Source organism: Magnolia sinica, chromosome 7 (genome assembly GCF_029962835.1).
Source record: "Magnolia sinica isolate HGM2019 chromosome 7, MsV1, whole genome shotgun sequence".
Classification (NCBI taxonomy): Eukaryota; Viridiplantae; Streptophyta; class Magnoliopsida; order Magnoliales; family Magnoliaceae; genus Magnolia; species Magnolia sinica.
The window spans coordinates 1,291,470-1,314,726 of record NC_080579.1 but is presented as its reverse complement, the minus strand read 5'-3'; the positions used below and the strand labels follow the sequence as shown (position 1 = coordinate 1,314,726).

Here is a 23,257-nt window from a genome sequence, read left to right as displayed (position 1 = left end):
TTACACAACCATACTATACATAAAAAAATATAAAAGAGCAAATATAAAATCACCCGATGAACAATGCATCATGGTATCCATTGCTAATTCAGAGCAAAATCCTCTTTTAAATTCATATTCATCAAATAGAATATTGGCAGCAACGCGATCTTCCCAAAATCCTCTTTTAAATTCATATTCATCAAATAGAATATTGGCAGCAACGCGATCTTCCCTGTCAGGGATCATCCTCAACATGCATTCATATAGCCTGCTTTTTATCTCGGGATGTGAAGAGAACTTGTCTAAATACCATATTTGAGGATTCAAAATGTACCCAACCGCATGCAAAGGGTGATGAAGTTGAGTCCATCTTACATTTATCTTGTTCTAAATTGGAAGATACTTCTTGTTTACTCGATTGCAATTGAATGCAATATGCTCTTTTGCAGAGTCCATTAGTTCATAAATAAAGCCCCATTGGCTTTAAAAAAAGCATATTGCAGACCTCTCATCGGAATTCACTTCTCTCAAGTCTTACCACACTCACCAATGGAATGATGCTCTTCACGCACATAAGGAAACCTACGACCAAAACTTTGGTTCAAACATTATGATAGCCCGTACTTTCACTCCTTTTGGCTTTTTAGCCCAAGCACAAGTTGATCACTTCTTCGATGAAAACATGGTTTGAAGAGCTTGTTTTTACTTATAAAGACTTCGAAGGGTGAGGTATGTAGTGGCAAAATGTGTCACTGCTGGCCGTAGAAGCTCAATATTTTTTGTAAAGCTTCTCATCATGCTAAGAACAATCCCATGCCCGTAAATGAAATTTATAATTTCTCTTGCTTTCTCAAGGGTCTAGGAGTACATCTTCATCTTTCCCATATCTTCCAACATCAAGTGTATGTAATACGTGGCACATGGAGTCTAATATAATAATTTTCTTTTCTCCATCAACTTCTTCCTGACACTCACATAACTTGAATGGTTATCTGTAATAACCTTTACCACATTCTCTTTCCCAAGTTCTTCCACAACAACGTCAAGATACTTAAAAAACAAATTGCCATCTTTTATAGAATCTGAAGCATCTATGGGCTTATAAAACATTATTCCAGCTAGGCTATTCATTATGAAATTGGTGATGCTTTTATTTTTCACATTTGTGTAACTGTTTGACATAATTGTGCACCCGTATGTTTTCCAAGATTCCTTCTACCCCTTAAATTAAATCGTCAATATTATTTACTTCCTCCTTGAGTATTCATGTCCTCATCTCATGCATAGATGGTGGCTTTAAACCGGGTCCAAACTTTCCAATAGCCTCACACAAGAAAGTATGGGCTATTGCACAAGTTAAATGACAACACATTCACATTAACAAAATCTCCCAATCACCTTATAAGCTTATTTTCTTTCGTCGTTCTTCCACTTTGAATTTAATGTTACTTGTTGTTGTTCGCTACTTACAAATTGGTCTATATAGGACCTTGTGCTCTTACTATTTGGCATACTGTGCCGGACAAGGTATTCTGTAATGGTAATGGTAGCCATAACGCCCACCACCATTACCTTTATGATACAGGTTGTAACGGTTGTTACGGTTCCCGTAACGGCCATTACAGTCTTTTTTTTTTTTTTTTAAAAATTGAAAAAGATTCGAAGAACATGTATTAGCCCCTTAATGGACTGATACGTGGCCGTTATGGCCTTTACAGGGGGAGTTACATGCCGTTATAGGGTAATTTTTCTGTAATGGCTGTTACGACCTTTACAACCCCGTAATGGGTAATGGTTCCCACTATTAGCTTTACATAATGGCCTTTACAACACACCATGCCAGAACCGGACCCGCTTGCAATCTCATATATGTCATTACCACCACCCCCCACGCTACCAGACGTGGATAAATATGTTGACCCCCCTCTCTCAATATCACGGAACACCTCAATTTTATTTTTATTTTTTCTTCATGATGCTCCTTAACAGCCTTTGCACACTCCATCTTTGCTTTTTTTGTTACTTTCGAGCACGGCTTAATCCCAACATGGGTTCTAAGCTTCTAGCCAAGTGATGCTTTAAGCGCGTCACCCCTCCCGTACACCTTAGAGTAAAACCTGTTTTGTACATAACACTTGTTGATGCAAAAATCTGGTCCACCCTTTTTCGACCTTCGAATACCCGCACAGGAAGAAGACAAATGAGACCCTAGCTAGACCAGGATACCCTTCGATGCCAAAGTCAGGCTAGGAATCTGGGTCTAGTAGTATCGAGGGGTTTTGGGTGAGAGATTTTGCGTACCTCTACTCATGTCAGTGTATGTATTTATAACCTTTTGAGGGCGGTGGCGTATATGACAATGCCTCTTGGATGGTGATTGTGTATTATGGAAGATATCTTCCTCCGGACGTGTTGTGATTGATTTCCCGAGATCTTCGGCGAATATCTCGGAGGATAATCCTATCATATCTTAATATACTGTAAGTGTATTTGAATTCTGAGGTGGTGGTCTATCCGAGGTTGAGGCCAATGTCGATATCCTACGCTAACCCCACCTCCAAAGTTGGTAACCGAGGCCGACCTCCGAGGCCAGGGTTATTTTTCGGCTCTCAAGCAATCCATAGTCTTCGAGTTTGTACATCTGGTCAGTCCATTTTTACTCATAACAACACTAAAACATGCCATTTCCAACTTTTCAGTGAAAAAAATGAAAAATAAAAAAAGGGCAACAAAACAACAAAAAAATGAAAAAAGGCAACCAAACAAGTAAAAAAAAGAAAGAAGAAAAGATGTCAAAATCTAAGAGATACCAATCATTTTATCATAAAAATAAAAATAAATAAAAATAGTTGTAAATATACCTTTTATCTCTTCCAAATCAAGCAGAAATCACAATTCGGAAGGCCCATAGCCGCATGGATATAAAATGGGGAATCTCCGATTTCTCCCGTTTTTGGTCCAAGGCCTCTGAAATTTCAGCCGTAGGATTCTCTGATAGGACCAATCAAAATCCTAAAATCTCGCTTCAATAGTATATGTAGATTGAGAGAATCAAACTCTTAGTTTTTTGGGGGGCTAGATGCACTGCTGCTGGAGTAGATACCCTTTTCCCTTGGGTTTCAACTTATAAAGCCTCTTTATGTTATGTGAGTCTGCCACCATTTATATCAGCTAAAGCTTCTCTGGCCGTGGATGTCCAAAATCAAATGGTTAGGATAATCAGATAGGCGTAATAATAAATATATCATCTATCCATGATAGGAATCACAGTTTCGATATTCTAGATTGACCTTATGGATTGCCACATGTGATTAATATGGGTTACCACAATTTCCAAAATATGTGTGACATAACATTTAAAAAAACTTAAAACTAAAATGAGTTGCTGGTAGCGTACGCTACATAGGCCTCACACTACAGCATATGCTATGTAGCGTTTTAGCTACACTATGCTACTCCTTGTGTAGCTTATGCTACCAAAAAAACTGGTTTAAAATGAAGATTTTGGTTATTTGACAACTAGTGACACATAAGCTTCCCAACAAGACTTGAATTTGGAAACTTGATTCTTGCTAATTGCACTTTGCTTGGACAATATCAACAAAAATGATGATGTCGTTTTAAATTTTAGTTCCCACTCGTAAATTTATTTTTGTTTTGATAAAGTTTTTCGAAATTAATTCATTATATGGTGGCCCATCTATGTGCTTCCACATCTGCCAGTGATACATGGATCTCACCATGTAGATTCCCTGGCTGAAAAATCTGGCCGGTTCACTCATCTTGTAAGCCACAATAGTAGTAACATCCGGATGGCTAAATTCAGGAGAAGTTTCTTTTAGCCATTCATTTGGTCATAAACAGTGGCACACCGAATTGTTGGACCTTCTGGATTTTTGGCAAGAACATCAACTTGGTGTGACCCACCCGATGTATGGCTTGGATATTGCACCCGTGTTCCATGTTGGCACATGTGGTCGCATTGTAGATGGGCTGCCTTTCATACATGCGCATAGATTCGTAGATGTCAGGAGCTCCTTACGAGGAAACGAAGTTAACAAAAATTGCAACTCCAATGGTTCATGTCAATCTGCCCAATACATCTTGGGCTAAGGATGAATTCTGTCCATTTTGTTACGGCCTGCCCCACAATCATTTCTTGAAAAAAAAAGTAATCTAGGACATAATTTTAATGGAAAAATGGTAGGCATGGATCCAGTAGTGTATTTCAAATGGTGTTTTTAATTAATTTACTTATTTATACTGTTTTTTACGATGCGTAGCTCGGCCAGAATGTCCTTTAGAATTGGGTTTCCCTGTATTTTTGTCATTGATTATGGAACTTGGAATTGATACAAGTTGATATTAGAAATATATTAATGCCTTCGGCAAAGTGGCTTCTAGAAGCGTCATCCCTCATAATGTCATACAATCATTGTGATCATCATCAGATCCTTCTCCCAACTATTTCAAATGTTGGCTTTATGTATCTCATTTCATATATTCTTGTCACACATGCAGATAAGAAAATACAAGTCATGTAAAAGCTTTGTAGACTACAGTGGTTCTGTTAGCTTGCTAGAAAGGTCAGAAAAGAAATCCCTGGTTTAATGAAAACTATTAAATTGAATATGTTGTGAGTAGGAATACATTTACTCGAATGCATTCTAAATTTTAAGAATTTTGCGACCTGTATCCACGTTCTTTGTTACATGATTTAGTTTTTTCATTGTGGTTGTTGGTTTTTTGAACTGGGCACTGATATCCCTAGCTGTGACAATCTTCTACCCAAGTTGCTCTCTCACTCTTGTTTCATTCTCCCACACCTGCTCCTGCTTCCTAGGCATTTACATATGTATCTGCTTTGTTTGACATCATGCTTTGTGCTATTGGACAATTAATTTGGTGACTTTGGTCATATATGCACTACTGGCTTGGCCGGATGAAAGGCTTTTGATTTCAGTCAAAACAATGTTTTATGTTCTTTTCCTTTTTATAGCATGCCATTTTACTAAGCTCACATGCATTTCTTCACACTTATCTTTGTGTGCGTCCATGCGTCGAGCAGGGCTTCAGGGTCCCCATACTGTTGATGACCTCATTCAATTTGTTTTTCCTTTTTATCTGTACTTTTTTTATTGAATTATAAATTATTATTGGACTGTTGCACTCAGTAAGCAATCTCTTCAATCAGGTTGAGGTTCATGATGTGAGCAAGGAAATGGAGCTAGACCTTCTCAAGCAGTATAGTCAGGTTGAATCTTCCTTGGATTAGTAAACAAAAAAAAAAAAAAAAACACACACACACACACACACACACACTTCTCTTTTGACTTCTGGCTAATGGTTCCTCTTAAAATACAATTTCCAGGTAGAGAGAATATTTGCTGATAGAGTCAGTAAAGTTGGTTCTGATGATGTGGCACCAGAATATTTAGTGAAGTGGCAAGGACTCTCTTATGCTGAAGCAACCTGGTACATTATTTTAAAACTTGTTGATATGATTAGGAATGCCTGTTTATGCTGAAGCAACCTGGCACATGATTTTTTTTAAAACTTGATTACATGGTTAGGCATGCCTGTGCTGCTAGACATAGCAGAAGCTTATCTCCAATGCTTGTTTTGTTTAGGAGTGTCGAATGATAATGTGAATTAAGCTTTAATTAACAATGACGAGAACAATTAATTTGTTGCTGCTTACATTGGAGAGTACTGTATACATATTTTTCTTTGTATATGTTCTTATCTCTCTTTTGAATCGGTGGCTTACAATTCTTCATCATAATTTGCTAATAACTGAATGATGCTATGGTGATTTGTTCGTCTTATTACAGGGAAAAGGACACTGATATTGCATTTGCTCAAGATGCTATTGATGAATACAAGGTAGGGTCCTATTTATTATGATACATGAGAGGTTCTTAATTTATTTCTTGCCTTAGCTTAGTGAGCTCAAATAGCTGGGACAAGGCTATGATGCTGATGCTGATAAAATGCGGAGCTTCCTTGCTCCATGTCGTAGTGAAAACATATGTTTCCTTCTTTTGTGCATTGGTGCTATTTCGTTGTTGTTCTCTATTATCAAACTTCAAATCTTAGTTGCAAGAGTCTTTCATATCACTTAATGCTTCTGCTAAAAAACATGGATTTGCCCTTTCAAAACATGGTCACAAATGCCATATTCATATCGCTTAATGCTTCTGCTTCAAAACATGGCCGCAAATGCCATATTCATATCATAATTTAATTAATCATCATAAATAAAAAAAAAATATTTATGACCATTGGAGCATGTGTGATATACAATTGCATACCATGAATATGGCATTTGCGACCATCGCGTATGCCATATGCATGGTATTATGTGATCGCATTCGACAGCATTGGTTGGTATGATGGGCATATCCCATCATATGATTTTTCAGCCATGCTCTAACCCTAACATTGTTCAGGCTTCAGGGTAAGGGCAGTTTGGATTGGCTATACACATGTAGATTAGATGAACCAAAGTTAGTAGTTGTGGAAGGTGTACCTGCAGGGATCTGGTACTAAAGAAAGCAAATGTTTGAGTTATCAATCACAAAATCCTGGTAAGAATATCTTGGCCATTCATCAGTTAAATCCTGTCTTGGATGTGCCACAAGCCACAATTCTCCCAAGCAAGGTAATCTTAGTGGGCCCTGAGTGACATATAGAATGTTATTTTCCCATCTTTAGCACTATGGCTGAATGCGGGGTTAGGGTAGTTGTCTGATTGAAACTGTTGATATAGTGTGCCTCATCAAGCAAAGAGCATGGCATGATGTGCCCTTGCATATGGGCATCTGGAAAATCCTCAGGTGCATGACTTGACTGAAGACTCTCTTGCAACCATTTATTGTATGTGGGCCATCTTTCTTCATGCATAAACCTTTAAAGTTTATGGCATTGATATATCCCACCATGGTGTTGTGATGGAAGTTAACTGCGGGGGCAATCTTGACCGTAGTCAGAAAATGGAGGGGGTTGTATGGAAATGTGATAGTATAGATGTGGCTGTATGTCTAATTCCCTTTTTCCATTAGTAGGTTTGCATCTGGATATGGGGAATCCACTTCTTTCCACCATCCTAATTCTGCTATAGTAATATTGCTTCAAAAAGTCTCCTGATTTTCTGTATTCACGAGCAGGCTCGTGAGGCTGCAATGTCTGTCCAAGGAAAGCTGGTGGACTTCCAGAGGAAGAAGAGCAAAGGTTTGTGTTATTTCATGTATTGCATCTTATCTTTGACAGTGGTTATTTCATTTGCAATGTGGGATGGAAACTTGAAATATTATCTAGCTTGGTAAGAGTGAACTTATCAGGGGCAGGTTGCTGGGAAGTTTCTATGTTATACAATCCTTTACATTTGTTGCTGTGCTATAGATTTTTTTTTTTTTTTTAAACTTGAATATTGGTACTTCCATGTTTTATATGAACTGGATTGCCGTTTTGATTGGGAAAGATGATGTCATAATGTTAGCATCACTGTTCAACCCTTCTTTAAACTTAATCAGGTGCTGTGTTGTATTAGCCATGCGATTGACCAATGCGCATTTAAGATCTCAGTACAATTGATCACTGCACATTTAAGTTCTCTTCTCATTCTCTGAAGCCTATGCCACACCTTGCTTTAGTGATGACTGCGAGCATGCTTGATTTTCTTTTTCTTAGTTAATAGTTTATCTTATTTAATTGACGACCAGATTGTCCAGCTTATGACATGAGATGCTGTCTGCGTTTTTTTTTTTATTTTTTTATTTTTTTAATCAATACAAGCTACTGTCTTGTGGAAAAGGGATGCACATAATGAAAGGAACAGTTCCACCTGCTCAAACAGTTGATGCTGGGTTAAAGTGGAAGAAAGAAAAGATGATACGCACCACATATAGACCATGAGAACTATTGAAGAACATCACTGGGAGTAAAAAAGACAATGAGAGTAGCTGTTGGAGGGGAACCAATTAAAAATAAATAACAATTATAAATATTTGTAAGAATGAGGAAAAAGATCAAATATTATCAAGAGAAGAAAGTGTTAGAAAAACAACAGGTGTATGGCCATAGAATGTGTACCAGAGTGTGCTGGCATCATGGTGTGCCATAAAGGCCATTAGGGGGCCGTAAAGGCCGCTACGTAAAGGTAACAGTGGCAACTTTTGCGCGTTATTGGGACATAACAGTCGTTATGGAAAAAATGACCTGTAACTGCCATTAGTGGTCCGTTACACCCCCTGTAAAGGCCGTAATAGTCTTGTAATGGTTTGGAATGAGGCAAATATAGGTTTTTTGGATATATTTTTTTCAACGTTATGGGGCAGATACAGGTTTTTTGGGTTTTTTCTTTCAATAAAACAAGAGACCATAACATCTATTACGGGGGCCGTAACAACCATTACCACCCATATCATAAAGGTAATGGTGGTGACCGTTATGGCCACAATTGCCGTTATGGAATACATTGGCTGGCATGCTTTCTATTACACATTTCAGACTGGAAAAGGATGAGAAGTTTGGGTTTTCCAGTTTACATTGGTGATAATATTTGGTAGGGCTCCATCATCACAAGTTTACATCGTTCATAACCATTATCATTTTTGTCATCAGAGTCATATAGCCTTATCCAGCTATTTAGGGTCAGTTCTATGAATCCTATTCTGTCAAAAAGTCCTAAAGATCTATCTTCTTTAAACATTATATGTATTTATATTATGCATGTGAATTTAATGAGATTGTGCTCTGTGTGGTCAATTCAGTTATATGTATTTTATATTCTCATGTTCTTTGGATGGAGTTTGCAGTTGAAATTATTGTCCACGATGATGGAAATTGCAAACAAATCAATGAGGCAACTACATTGCATGCCGTCTTTCTAATACTACATTTGTGGTTAATTTTTCACTGTCTTGACCTTGTCTTTGCTGCCTTTTTCTTGCTATGTTGTAAACCAGAAGGTCCTGTTTTTACCTTCATGTTGGTCTCAGAATTCCTGTTTTTCTCCTCTATGTTATCTTTCTCTCAGGAGCAAGGACCCTGTTTCCTTCCTTTGTCCATGCTTGCCACCCTGTCTTATCTTTCTTGTGAATACATTTACATTTGTATTTTTTCTCCATATTATTTCGATTCAATCGCTAGACATTGTGTAACGTGGAATCTTTTTCTGTAGCTATTCTAAGGAAGCTTGATGAACAGCCTGAGTGGTTGAAAGGTGGTAATCTTCGTGATTATCAGCTCGAGGGCCTTAATTTTTTGGTTAACAGGTATGATGTACCCTTATTAGTCCACTCACTGTTTTCTGTTGCCTTATCAATATATGAGAGATACCTGAACAGGCTTGATTGTAGCACAGTTGGAGAAATGATACAAATGTTATTCTAGCCGATGAGATGGGTCTTGGAAAAACTGTTCAGTCAGTTTCAATGCTAGGTTTTCTACAGGTAGGCTGCATGTTTATCCTTCTCATTGCTTCTTGCCTCATAGATCATGCTGCTATTTTTTCCCCAAATCTTATTCATTTTGTTGATTTTGCAGTATGCTCAACAAATCCATGGGCCATTCCTTGTTGTTGTACCATTGTCCACTTTGTCAAACTGGGCAAAGGAGTTTAGAAAGTGGCTCCCGGAAATGAATGTGGTTATATATGTTGGAAACCGTGCCAGCCGTGAGGTATGTCATCCTTTCTGTTATATATATACGCACGCACGCACGCATGCACAATGTTCCGAGACTCAAAAGAGTTGTTCAATTCCAATTTAGTTGACTTATTTAGATTATAGAGGTGGTGCTTTTCTCTTGCTTTTACAGTACATATTTAATATAACCAAGAAAGACAATGTACTCCATCTTTTTGGCAGCAAAAGTGGTTTATGATTTGCTGCAAGTGTATTCTCTTCTGCTGATGATTGATTTGTTTCATTTGATCCTTTCGGCTGGATTTAAATGCCTTATTACTGTTTTTATGGCATCACATTTCATCAAGTTGGTTTCTAATTTTACCAAGTTTTCAAAATTTAGACTGTTTTGGTTGATCATATAATATGCTTTTATTTAAAGCCTAAATAAAGGGTTAGAGGGAGGATTTGCAACCGGGGTATGGCAGAGGATTCTAACACTCTCCAAGATGCAGTGGGTGATGCTGGGGTCAATTGAATCTCTGATCCTATCAGGAACAGAGGGTTGTTGAGACAACGGCTGATATAATTCTTTGGATGCTCTCTGGTCCATTTAGAAAGAAGACAACAAGATGTTTGACAACAAGGTGGCTGCAGTGAAGTTGGTCTTCCAAAAATTGAAATGGAGGATTTTCCATGAGGTCCTATGACTCCAGCATTTAAGGGATGCGAATATATAATATATATTGGGTGATGCAGGACCGATGCATGAACTAAGTAACATGTGAGATCAAATAACCGAATTAAGATATTTAATAAAAAACACAAACATCCCTATAGTCATCATAAATATCATGAAAATCAAAATAAAACCTTGCATAATCCTAGTTTAAGCTACCAGCATTGTAACTCAAGATCATTAAATAAAAAGAAACTAGGATCTAATGGATGTAGGGACATCCAATTATCGTAGAATATAGTCTATTTCAAAATAGGAAACCTAATACAACGTAGGGTGAAAATTAGGATTTGGGTAATTTGGGAAAGTAGGAAAATTAAGAATTTTAGGTTTAAGGTTAGGGTTTTGGGGATGGAAGAAAGAGGTTTTGATATAATGATGGTGAGAAACCAAAAGGAGCATGTGGGATTCACACGTGTGGCCATACGGCATACGTGTGACGCGGGAGGATGGGTTTAGGTCGGTTATGGGAAGGTTGGGTTTGGGAGATGACGAAGATTTGTGATGGGGAGAATGAAGAACCTAAAGAAAATACCTGGATGGGGAAGAAAAGAGGATGGTGTTAGGATAGATGGAGACCTCGCACCTTCGTTGATGAGGATTAGCCTCGTCCCAATCTTCCTTCCAAATCACATGGAAGTATCTTCAAATCGCATGAAGATGTGAGAAGAAAGAAAGAGCTTCTCTCTCTCTCTCTCTATTTTTTTTTTTTTTTTAAAATTTTAAAATCACAAAATCCAATGGGTGAGTAGTCACACGCCCCCCTCTTTTTATAGATTCAAGAAGTTTCAAAAAATACAAAAATCTCCGTCTTGTGAATTTTAACGAAAATAGCCCTAGTCTAAATAAAATCAACTAAAACACTCATAATGTGAGTAAATATAAAATAATCAAAAACTAAATTTTAAAATATAATAAAGTCTAAAACTGATGTGGACGATTAACGATTAATGGTCCAATCATGTGATTCATGCGATCCAATGGCCCGATCGTTGCCTCCCTCCGATCCAACGGTCTGGATCACTCCATAAAGCGGCCCATGTGCATCTTTCTAGTAGGGGGTTTTCTAGATGCTCGCACATGCACATGGGGTCTTTAGCATGATCACGGGTACTTGCCTAACTACAGGGAAATCGGCACGGCCCGCCCTCTCTGATATGTATGTAAGGGTGTATGTGACGTGATATCCTCATAATTGGGTCTATGGAATTCTTCTCTCTCTATTATACAGCCCTTCCCCTATGACCCACTTCTTTGTACATTGTTGTTTTGCTTTAACATAATCACTTACCTTTAAAAGAAAAAAAGAAAAGAAAAAAGAGGGGGGTTTGAGGGAGCTACCTACAAGCTCCCACATCTTAACAAAACGATCTTATACATCTGATTGATGTTCAACATTGTAGATGGTCCATGTTGTTTTAACAAACGGATCATTGATCTGGACAGTTAATCATGCAGGCCTTACTTGTGTTGCTTATGCAAAACAAGAATAAGTTGATTGCATCATTATATCCATATGTTATTGTCCAAGAAAGATAGATGATTTGTATGGATTATAACAGTAAAGATCCAATCATCGATTTACACCATCCATCAGGTGGTCACTTCAGATAGACTGTGACTTCCGAGAATTACTTTGGTCAGAGGTCTTAGCCATATGAACGATGGGCATGAAAATGGAGGGTCCAAATTGATTATGTTCATTGATTTAGGCCATCCATCATATGGGGTTGTCTTTGATTATTTGTCTCCTAAGCATCACCTTGATTATGTTAATTGATTTAGACCATCCATCATATGAGTTTGTCTTTGATTATTTGTCTCCTAAGCATCACCTTGATCCGTTAGTTGTAACTATCCAATCAATGGTGATTTTAGTCATGTGACTGCAGAAAAGGGCAATCATTGATATGAATGGTCCATTCAAGCCTGCCTTTGGTTACTCATGACTCTAAAGAATCACTTTGATTAGAAAATCTTGACCATTAGATTAATGGCTTAGAAAATTGATGGTCTAGATTCTAGATTGATTATACTAGAGAAGGTCCATTCATTGAATGGATGTTATGTTCATTGATCTGAAATGTGCATCATGTGGTCTTCACCTTTGATCAACTATGACTCTCAAGAATCACGTTTATCATACTATCCAAAACATCCAATCAATAACCAAGAAAATGGATGGTCCAAATCGATTATACTATAAAAGGTTCTATTGTTGATCTAGACTGTCCACCACGTTGGCCCCACCTTTGTTTACCCATGCATGCCAAAGGATCTAATCATCGGTTTGGATTGTCCATATGTAGGCTAGCTCTTGATTACATGTGCCTTTCAAGAATCACTTTGATTGGATCATCCTAACCATCTAATAAATGGCATGAAGAGGGGATGGCCCATATCGATTGTATGAGAAGGGGTCTAATGAGCAATTGGGACTTTCTTCCATGTGGCACTCATTTTGGTTGCATGTGCGTCTTAGGAATCATTTGGTCAGATCATCCAAACTCTTGGACCAATCATTAGGAGAATGGATGGCTGTAACTGATTATACTTGAGATGTCCTGGTATTCACCTTGGAGTCCATGCCTCTCAAGGATCACTCAAATAGGCCAATATTAAGGTTGCGCTTGGCTTGTTGCCTTTTTAGAGTCGTTTTGGGTAGGGATCCTACAAAATTGGGATTCAGCTAATCCAGATTTGGTGTGCCCCACACACTGCACGTCGGATTTGTTGCATTTAACAATTTTTTCTTCTTCTTCTAAATTTCCATAATTGCGATTGAGTGGAAGAAGTGCCTGTTTAGCTTTACGAAATATGAGTAAGGTTATGTGGCCTGCGAAAACTGGGATTAGTCTTAATAAATTGTAGACTCTACCTAAACTGAGCCTTAGGAGTGGGGCAAACTAATTTGTGATTTGGGAATTTCTACTCCTATTAAAATTTCTAATAATGGTGTACTGCAGATCTTTTTCGTTATATTTGAAAGTAAGAGCTCTTTCATATGCGGTCTCCTGTCATACCTCTTGTCTAGTAAGATCCTGAACTTTACAGATTATTGTTCTCACAGCCTAAGCCAAAGCAACTTAACATGCAAAATTTCCAGTAGTATGGAAGTTCCAAACTGAATCATTGATTATAGCAAAAGAGGCCCTGGTTGGAAAAAGTTTGATGACTGCCTGCCCATCTGACATCAACCCTCCTCGTTTGTCAGGTTCGGGATTGGTAGGTATGATTGTTGGTAGTAGATGCATCTGCAACTGGGAATGAATAGCTGATTGAACAATTAAATTGTAAAATGTTCCCTTGCGTTCCTTGGCACGCGATGATTGCACAACATCCAGAGGTTCTGTTTCACACAACACTCTTGAGGCACTTCTCTATTTCATCCACCCAGCTCTATTTATATCGGACATGTCCTAAAGATCACAAAAGAATTTTCTACTGGTTGAGCTATGGTGTTTGCTTGCACAATTACCAGAAATTTGATTCACAGGGACTAGAAACCATCCTTTGGAGTTCTGTGGGCAAGTCCATCTCTTAAATGAGGTAGATAAAAAAATCAATCACTTTGAATTGTGTGGTTGATGCAAAAATCGTCTTCCTATTATGTTGTTCTTCTCATCCATCCTACATCAAATTGGTACGAGGGCAAGTTTTGCTCTTGAGAAGTTGGAAGTCTTTTTCCTATATTCCCCAAAGTGGTCAATTATTGTCACTAAATTGGCTTCAACCTATTCAGCAAACAATACTCTTACCAGCCTCATGGTTGCCTCAAGTACCCAAAATCACTTTCTGCAAGTTTCAGGTCATGGTTCGTCAACACAAATCGTAAAGCGAAGCATCAACATATTTGGGTGTGGAAGAGGGGAAGCGTCTTTTTCCAAATGTTTCAAGCTTAAGCAGGTAGGAAGCAGGATGGGAAGCATGAGTTCAATGTGGGAGCAACACCCATTTAGAAGGATCATGCAACTAACTATTGAGATGGCGGGAAGTGGATTTTTAACAAATTAGTACTGTGACTTCTATTGACGCATGATGTGCTGCACCAGTACCTAAGTGCTGTGAGAAATGGTCAACTTGCTGCCACGGCACCTGGTTGTGGTGAAAAGTGGGCAAGGGTTTCCCACGTAATTTTGGACAAGTGAGTGCAGTTAAATAAACTAGCCCAAGAGAATAAGGTTTGTCTTGCCACATGGAGTATATGAACTGTGATACGTAAGGAGCAGTGTTTCAAATAGTGCCCGTAGCGTGGCTGTTGCGCTATGTAACGTCCTAAATAGCATAAATCCCTTGTAGTGTCTACAGGGGTCATAGCGTACGCTACAGCTACAATGTATTTTTTTTACTATTTTATTCTTTTATTATTATTTTTTCATGTTTTCTTTGTATCTAATGTTGAGGAATGTGACACTTGTATTGTACTTGATACTTTTAACCTATGAGATTTTTATTTCTTTTCATAATTGTGACTTGTGGTTTCAATTTGACATTATTAAGTAAAGTGGTTTGCTTAGAAAGTTGTTGATGTGATAATTATTTGATTTGGCTTATATATGTGGATTGACTTTTGATAAATGATAACTAATAACTTGTTTGAGCATGCTTATAATTGATAAAATGAATAATATTTTAGGCATTAATTTTTTTCCCCTTTTTTCCACTATTTATTATATTTGTCCTAATTTTAATTAAAAAATAGAAGTATTGTGTAGCTTATGCTACACGCTATAGAGGGCTGAGCGCTACGCATCACGCTACTGCTATTAAAACACTAGTAAGCAGTGATGTGATGAAGCGAGTGAGGGTTAATATAGCTTGTGTACAAGAAACCGAGTGGTAATGGGCAAAAGCGTCCTCAACACTAATTCATTGACTCTTCAAGAGTGATGTGGCATATATTAGGGGGCCATATGTGCAATTTACCAAAGGGACCCAACAAGGAGGCTTCAGCTGACCCTTGCCTGAATCAAAGATTAGGGTCTGTTGTAATATGTGTCATGGTGTTTTTTGAAATCATGGCATATCACAGGTCATGGGAAAGGATACATGTTGTTGAATGTTGACTAATCACATTTCTTGCTTCCTTGAATTTTTTTTATTATGTCTTCTGATGTTTATAATGGCCCTGCAAATTAATTATAAGTTTAGCACTATATGTGTTCTGATCCTTAACTCTTGTTGCAGGTTTGTCAGCAATATGAGTTCTACACAAATAACAATAGCAGCAGGCATATTAAGTTTAATGCTTTACTGACTACATACGAATTAGTATTAAAGGATAAAGCTGTATTCACCAAGATCAATTGGAACTATCTTATGGTTGATGAGGCGCACAGGCTAAAGAACTGTGAAGCTTCATTGTATACAACACTTTCGGTATGCCTGCTGCCTTTCCTAAAACTTTCTTTCCCTTTTAAAGAAAGCAGTCCAGTTTAAGATCACCCATTTCATTGTTTAGACAAATACAATCATATTGATATATTTCACTTATCACAGGAGTTCCGAACCAAGAACAAGTTGCTTATCACTGGTACCCCATTGCAGAACAGTGTTGAAGAGCTATGGTGATTGTTCATCACCTTTTTTTAAAAAAGATTGTTCATCATCTTTATGAATTTTGTTTGTACAATGAAATGGTGATATTCACATGCTTTCGCACAATTGTTTCAAGCTTTTTTCTTCTGCTGATATAAAAGAATGCCTGCTATTATAATTATCTAGGATGATGAGCCACTATTTTGTTTGGGATTTTCTAGTGCTTTTTTTTTTTTCAATATATAACGACTATAGAACTTAGCAGTTAACCATCTGTATGGTATGAAGCCATTGCAAACTCCTCGACTTCTATTTATCATGCATGATTCATTGCTCATTTGGATCTATGTTCAATCATTGATTCAAGCTCTGTTATTATTGAGGCTTTTTTTTTTCAAGACTTGTCCATATTCTGTATTCCCGTGTGATTGCTTAAATTGCAAGTCATTTTGTTTTCTACATTTCTTGCCTATATTTGGAGCAGTACTTTTCCAATGCTATTTAAGGAGATTATATGTCATGTTTTTGTTTAGTGCATTTCTTGATGCTTGTTTGATTTCCTGAATGTGTGCAATAATATTTGTGTCAGCTGACCTCTTTGTTGTTGCTATGTAATAGGGCTCTATTACATTTCCTTGATCCAGAGAAATTCAAGAATAAAGATGATTTTGTTGAAAAATACAAGAATCTAAGCTCCTTCAATGACATTGAGGTTTTATCACTTACCTTGCACTCTCAGTTCCATGTGGTATATTCTGTTTCCATATGTAGTTGAAGTTTACTGGTTTTTCTTTAGCTTGCTAATCTTCACAAGGAATTGAGGCCTCACATTCTTCGAAGAGTTATCAAGGATGTGGAGAAGTCTTTGCCTCCAAAAATTGAGCGCATCCTCCGGGTTGAAATGTCTCCCCTTCAGAAACAGTAAGCACACTGCCCTTAGCTTGTAAGGGACTGCTTATAGCACTTAGTATGTTTGCTAACTTGGAGTGTGTCTGTTTATGGTTGCATCCTTCCAGGTATTACAAGTGGATTTTAGAACGTAACTTTCACAACCTGAACAAAGGAGTCCGCGGAAATCAGGTTTGCACCTATTTCAAATATTTAGGTCCCGTTTGTCATTGAAGAAATGAGCGCTTGTGATCCTTAAAAATCACTTATTAAGCACTATATATGTTTGAGTTAATACTTAATTTGTTGCTTAATAATCAATTTCCCCAATAATCACAGGTTTCTTAAATGCCCAGGGGGTCATTTCCCAACTTTTGTCAGTTAAGAAGTCCCTATTAAAAGGGATTCATTTGATATATGGATGATTATGGTTATTCATGCGTATGCACGCTAACCCTATATGCACATTTCATATATGCACCGCACCACATTCCATTCAGTCCACATCGTGGCATCTACTTTTGATGGGTCACATTCATGAAATCAGATTGATCGGACAATCATAATCTCTCAACAATCAATATTTACTTGTCGAATTATCATTGAGTACTTCTCACTTAACTGTTCATATGTTGGCCACCAATTGGTGGTCATAGTCATCCTTTAATTTTCTTTTCATTCATTCATTCTTCTTCTTCTTTTTTTTTTTTTTTTTTTTTTTTTTTTTTTTTGGTTATGAACTATGACTCATCTATAGTGTGAACCACTGTTTTAAAAAGTTGAAATAGATGTACAAATGTGCCAACTGTAGAGTCAGTAGGACCTGTTGAGAAAATTTTCAAGAAAATGAAGAGTGGTGATTAGACAATTCTGACTGTGAAAACAATTCCCTGCAGGAAATTTTTTCTTTCATGTATGTTTACAAAACAATTTTCTTTTGTTGGCATAAGCATTTCTCAATAACATCTTAGAAGAAGCAAAAGACTTACTGAATCACTGGACGTTGTCACCCATCTAAGAAGAAGCAAAGGACTTATCTGAATCACTGACTGCTGTTGTCAACCACATAATGGTCTGCTAATGAATGGGTGAACAAATTGGCAAAAGATGGGGCCTGGTGTCAAATTGGCTTCCCCACCCAAATAATATTCACCCATTCATAAAGAAAAATCTAGAGAACTGTTTATCATTAATCAATTCTCATTCTGCACGCCCTAAGGGCAATGCAAAGGTGCCCTTAAGGAAACGTTTTGGTAATATCTTATTTTGTACCATCCATTATTCAGTTGTCTTCAACATATCAACCAGCGATATTAAAAGGAATAAAAATAAGTGAATATAGTCTGCATCTTTCTAAACATAGGAAATTAACTGTTACTGTTGCTTGATTTAGTCGGATTTCTTTTGCCAAGGATACCGTTATGATCATTCTACTTAAAAAAAATGCAGGTTTCACTTTTAAATATTGTTGTGGAGTTGAAGAAATGCTGCAATCATCCTTTCCTATTTGAAAGTGCAGATCATGGTTACGGTGGGGATACCAGCATTAATGATAGTGGTAAAGTTGAGCGCATTGTCCTAAGTAGCGGCAAGCTAGTAATACTTGACAAACTTCTGACGCGACTGCGTGAGACAAATCATCGTGTTTTGATATTTTCTCAGGTTTGTCTTGAAAAAAGGATTTGAGTCTTGTATGAAAGTATACTTCATGGTTTGATATACAGATTGCAAATTGAATGCTTTATTCAACATCACAATCTTCTGCTTGACCCATTTGTCGTCTTCATTTAGATGCTCTTTGATGATTTTGTATCTAGTTGAACAAATGCAAATATACATTCCTTTTACTTGTTGACTATTGAGATGCATCCGAATTTTTTGATATTATTTCCTGCATATCTTGTGCATAAATATATTTTTGCATGAATTGTCATGCATTTGCAGATAAATATATACAAAACAACAGAAAAGTATTGACCAATTGGCTGTGGATCACATGGTTACCAAATAACGGGGGGAGCCTGTAATCAATGACTTCTTTTAAGCCCATCAGCAGGTCCCTAATTCTGACCTCATTTGAATCTGCTTCCAATAGGACTGGTAGAAATGTGGACTCCCTCCCTGATTGTATGATAACATGCCTGCAAAACTTAAGGGAGCATTTTATAAGGCAACTATTCACTTTGCTATGCTTATCTGGGACAGTGTTAGGCAGATAGAATGCAACATAAGTTGAGGCGGAGTGTTGCAAAGTTGAGCATGTCGAGATGGATGTCCAGGAAGACTTAGAAGGATGGAATTAAAATGAAGTCATCTGAAGCTTCTACAGTAGTCTCAGGAAGAATGATGGAGGGAAAATTGAGATGGTCCGATCATGTGCCATAATGACCGGGGATGGCTCTATTAAGGAGGGTGTTAAGGTTGAAGGACCTGAAAAGAGGATTGGAGGTAGACCTAAAAGGAACTGGACCAAGGTGGTGAGAAGGGATATGAAGGCGTAACGGTGATACGGGGGCGGAATGGCCCGTAACGGCGCAAAATTTTTTTTTTTTGCCAAAAAAATATGAAAAAATATGCATTAAATCCGGAATATTCTAAGCATTCCAAATATGCATTCATTTATAAAATGGAACATGTTTATGGTGGTGTAACGGTCCACTCTTTAGTGAGAATTTATGAACCAGATAACCTGAATTTGACTACAAATTTCATATATTTAATTTTCTAACTATCTACTATCAATGATAGATATATTAGAATGAATGTAATATGAAAATATCTTACATTTAGGTGTTTGCAATTATTTTTGAGGGCCAAAATTCATGCGTAAATAGAAAAAAATATAAAATGGCACCCCAAATATGTAAAATGCACATTAACATGTTCTACTATGATTAACACATCATATGGCATCATTAAAACAGCAAAAGAATCATTAAAAAATGATTTTTCGAATTTTCAAAAAAAGGGCCGAAATAAATGCGTAAATAGAAAAAAAAATATAAAATGGCACCCCAAATATGTAAAATGCACATTAACATGTTCTACTATGATTAACACATCATATGGCATCATTAAAACAGCAAAAGAATCATTAAAAAATGATTTTTCGAATTTTCAAAAAAAGGGCCGAAATAAATGCGTAAATAGAAAAAAATAAAAATAAAAATATAAAATGGCACCCCAAATCTGTAAAATGCATATTAACATGTTCTACTATGATTAACACATCATATGACATCATTAAAACAGCAAAATAAAAAATAAAAATTATATATTCGAATTTTAAAAAAAAGTGCCAAAATAAATGCGTAAATATAAAAAAAATATATAAAATATATAAAATGGAACCCCAAATCTGTAAAATGCACATTAACATGTTCTACTATGATTAACACATCAAATGTCCACATTAAAACACCAAAACAATCCTTTAAAAATGTTTTTTAGTATTTTAAAAAAAATGGCCTTAATAAATTCGTAAATTTTAAAAAATATTAAAAAAATATAAAATGGCACCCCAAATCTGTAAAATGCACATTAACATGTTCTACTATGATTAATACATCAAATGGCATGATTAAAACAGCAAAACAACCATTAAAAACTGATTTTTCGAATTTTAAAAAAAGGGGCCAAAATTCATGCGTAAATAGAAAAAAATATTAAAAAATTATTAAATGGCACCCCAAATCTGTAAAATGCACATTAACATGTTCTACTATGATTAACACATTATATGACATCATTAAAACAGCAAAATATATTAAAAAAAGTATAAATACCTATTTTTGACGAATTTCTGAAAAATGGCCCACCGAGCTTTGATTCAAAAAAATCTATAATATAATGTGTTTTTCTATCAAATACCTAGTTAAGGTTGGTCGAAATTAGTAGTAGAAGGAGTTAGAAACAGTTTGGAAGCAAGAGGTTTCAAAAAAACAGCAAAAACAGCTTGTTTACTTTGTGAGGACAAGGCCTTCAGATTGATTGGCGAATCAGGATTCTTAAAGCTGGCCCTAAATATTTGGAATGAGGCAATGCTTTCAAATGCAAACACGACAAAAGGCGGAAACTAAATGTAGTCCATGAAGTTGATAAGGATAACAACTCAAATAGTATAAGCAGTTCTCACCATTAATTGGTGCTCTGATACTTGTTAAGTGGTATTCTGTTCACTATTTTCTGATTCTTATTGTTGAAGTCGATTGTTTTGTGCTTTTCTGGTCTAGTTTCTATTTCTTGGAACCATTCTGAAAGTTTTGGGGGCAGGTAACCAATGCTGAAGCTTGTGTGTTTTTTTTTTTCTTTTTTTCCCGTCTACTTTTGTGTCATTTGGAAGTGATTGAATCTTCTTTGTCATTGATCACATTGTTCTGATGGTTAGGGTGTCAGATGTCCATATTCCGTTCCTTGTTTCAACATTTTTAGTGTTGCATCTTATGTAAAGGCTTCCAATTCACACCATATTGTGCAGATGGTTAGGATGTTGGATATACTTGCAGAATATTTGTCACTCAGAGGGTTCCAGTTTCAGAGGCTTGATGGTAGCACAAGGGCAGACCTCCGCCACCAGGCAATGGAACATTTTAATGCACCTGGAAGTGATGATTTCTGTTTCCTTCTATCTACTCGTGCTGGTGGGCTGGGCATCAATCTCGCGACTGCAGACACTGTTATAATTTTTGATTCAGATTGGAATCCTCAAAATGATTTGCAGGTTCAAATCAGATGAACATCTCTCTATAGTGAATCTTTCTCTTTCTCGCAGTTGGAATCTATGATCATTATCTTCTAGATTTTTACCCGTTGATCCTTAGTTATAGATTGTGAAAAATGATTATTTTTCATGCATTTGTTAATCATGACTTTCTTGGGATCTTGTTTGTCAGGCAATGAGTAGAGCTCATAGGATTGGGCAACGAGACGTTGTTAACATTTATCGATTTGTTACAAGCAAAAGTGTGGAGGAAGATATCCTGGAGCGTGCTAAAAAGAAGATGGTACAAAAATTTCAAATCACCTCTGCTTCCTTGTATCGTCCTTCATGATCCACCAGTATCTGTGGCCATTGGTCTTGTTTGTTTCTTATGTCATTTACTGATGTACATGCTCGACAGGTTCTTGACCATCTTGTCATCCAGAAGCTAAATGCGGAGGGCAGGCTGGAAAAGAAGGAAACAAAAAAGGGAAGTTCTATGTTTGACAAGGCAAGTCCACCGTGAACTTAATTGTTTGTGCGTGTGTGTTTTAATTATCATCTTGCCCTATTTACATGGGTTACTTGTGTTGTTCATTTGAGATTCTGATGTTTGTCAAGCCTTCTGTTTTCAATGGGACCTTTGTTTGTGTCTCACTACATTCCATCCCACCCATTTAGTGAATTCTTTTAATTACTGTGACATGATTCCTTTAACTGTCTACTCTGCATAATTGCAGAATGAGCTCTCAGCCATCTTAAGGTTTGGGGCAGAGGAACTCTTCAAGGAGGAAAAGAATGATGAAGATAGCAAGAAGAAACTTGAGAGCATGGATATTGATGAGATTCTTGAGAGGGCGGAGAAAGTTGAGGCAAAGGAAGGTGATGGGGAAGCAGGAAATGAATTATTAAGTGGTTTCAAGGTAAGATTATTGACATATCTTTTGAGCTAAATAAATATAGTCACTTTTACATTCAAGAAGATTAAATGCATCTCTCTTACATGCCATCCTTCTTTTGCTGCTTGTCCTTCTATCTAGGTGGCCAATTTCTGCAGTGCTGAAGATGATGTGACTTTCTGGAGCCGTTGGATTCAACCTGAAGCTGTGGCTCAAGCTGAAGTATGAACATTTTTCTGGGATCTAGGAAATAGACCAAATATGTGCCTTTAACATCTGATTTCAGGGTCTTATTTCTTGACATCTGTCTTTTATACTTTAGGAAGCATTAGCTCCCCGTGCTGCAAGGAATACTAAGAGCTATGCTGAGGCCAAGCAGCCTGAAAAAAATAATAAAAGAAAAAAGAGGGGACCAGAGTTTCAAGAGAGATTTCAGAAGCGGGGCAGTAGATCTGCCGATTTTCCTGTTCATTCCTTGCCAATGATCGAGGGGGCAGCTGCCCAAGTAAGAGGATGGTCTTGTGGCAACTTATCAAAGAAGGATGCCAATCTTTTTGTCCGTGCGGTAACATCTCTTAATATTCTCACTATTTAAAAAATCTCTTAATTTTCTTGTGTACTCGTTCTCATCCTGCTTGTATATAGCATGTAATACTCTTAACATGGCATATATATGTTTCGTATTATCTGTTTTTACTTGGTTCCAAAAATCATTCCGTTTTAAAATGTTTTTTTTATTGACAATAATATCCATCCATCCACCCACCCACCCACCAAAAAAAAATAAAAATAAAAATAAAAATAAAATCATAAATCTACCCATAATGAACAGGAGGTATCAATGGAAATATTTTGATATGTATTGTGTTACTCTTAGGAAAAT

At 36.9% G+C, this 23,257-nt stretch overlaps 1 protein-coding gene across 5 annotated transcripts in view; it reads left to right on the top strand.

Annotated features, from left to right (window-relative positions):
• LOC131250783 (protein CHROMATIN REMODELING 5) overlaps positions 1-23,257 on the top strand; it is a 61,140-nt gene that overhangs the window by 22,694 nt on the left and 15,189 nt on the right. For 3 of the 5 annotated variants that reach the window (XM_058251092.1, XM_058251091.1, XM_058251095.1), the window contains 19 exons: positions 5,177-5,236; positions 5,354-5,457; positions 5,817-5,868; positions 7,152-7,215; positions 9,167-9,260; positions 9,350-9,437; positions 9,532-9,666; positions 15,538-15,729; positions 15,850-15,917; positions 16,507-16,600; positions 16,685-16,809; positions 16,905-16,968; positions 18,226-18,438; positions 21,254-21,496; positions 21,669-21,779; positions 21,897-21,986; positions 22,216-22,398; positions 22,516-22,596; positions 22,697-22,939. In XM_058251092.1, the coding sequence (XP_058107075.1) occupies positions 5,177-5,236; positions 5,354-5,457; positions 5,817-5,868; positions 7,152-7,215; positions 9,167-9,260; positions 9,350-9,437; positions 9,532-9,666; positions 15,538-15,729; positions 15,850-15,917; positions 16,507-16,600; positions 16,685-16,809; positions 16,905-16,968; positions 18,226-18,438; positions 21,254-21,496; positions 21,669-21,779; positions 21,897-21,986; positions 22,216-22,398; positions 22,516-22,596; positions 22,697-22,939 (2,304 nt within the window). The remainder of the gene's footprint in view (positions 1-5,176; positions 5,237-5,353; positions 5,458-5,816; positions 5,869-7,151; positions 7,216-9,166; positions 9,261-9,349; positions 9,438-9,531; positions 9,667-15,537; positions 15,730-15,849; positions 15,918-16,506; positions 16,601-16,684; positions 16,810-16,904; positions 16,969-18,225; positions 18,439-21,253; positions 21,497-21,668; positions 21,780-21,896; positions 21,987-22,215; positions 22,399-22,515; positions 22,597-22,696; positions 22,940-23,257) is intronic. The other 2 variants (XM_058251093.1, XM_058251094.1) reach the window with 2 other exon arrangements.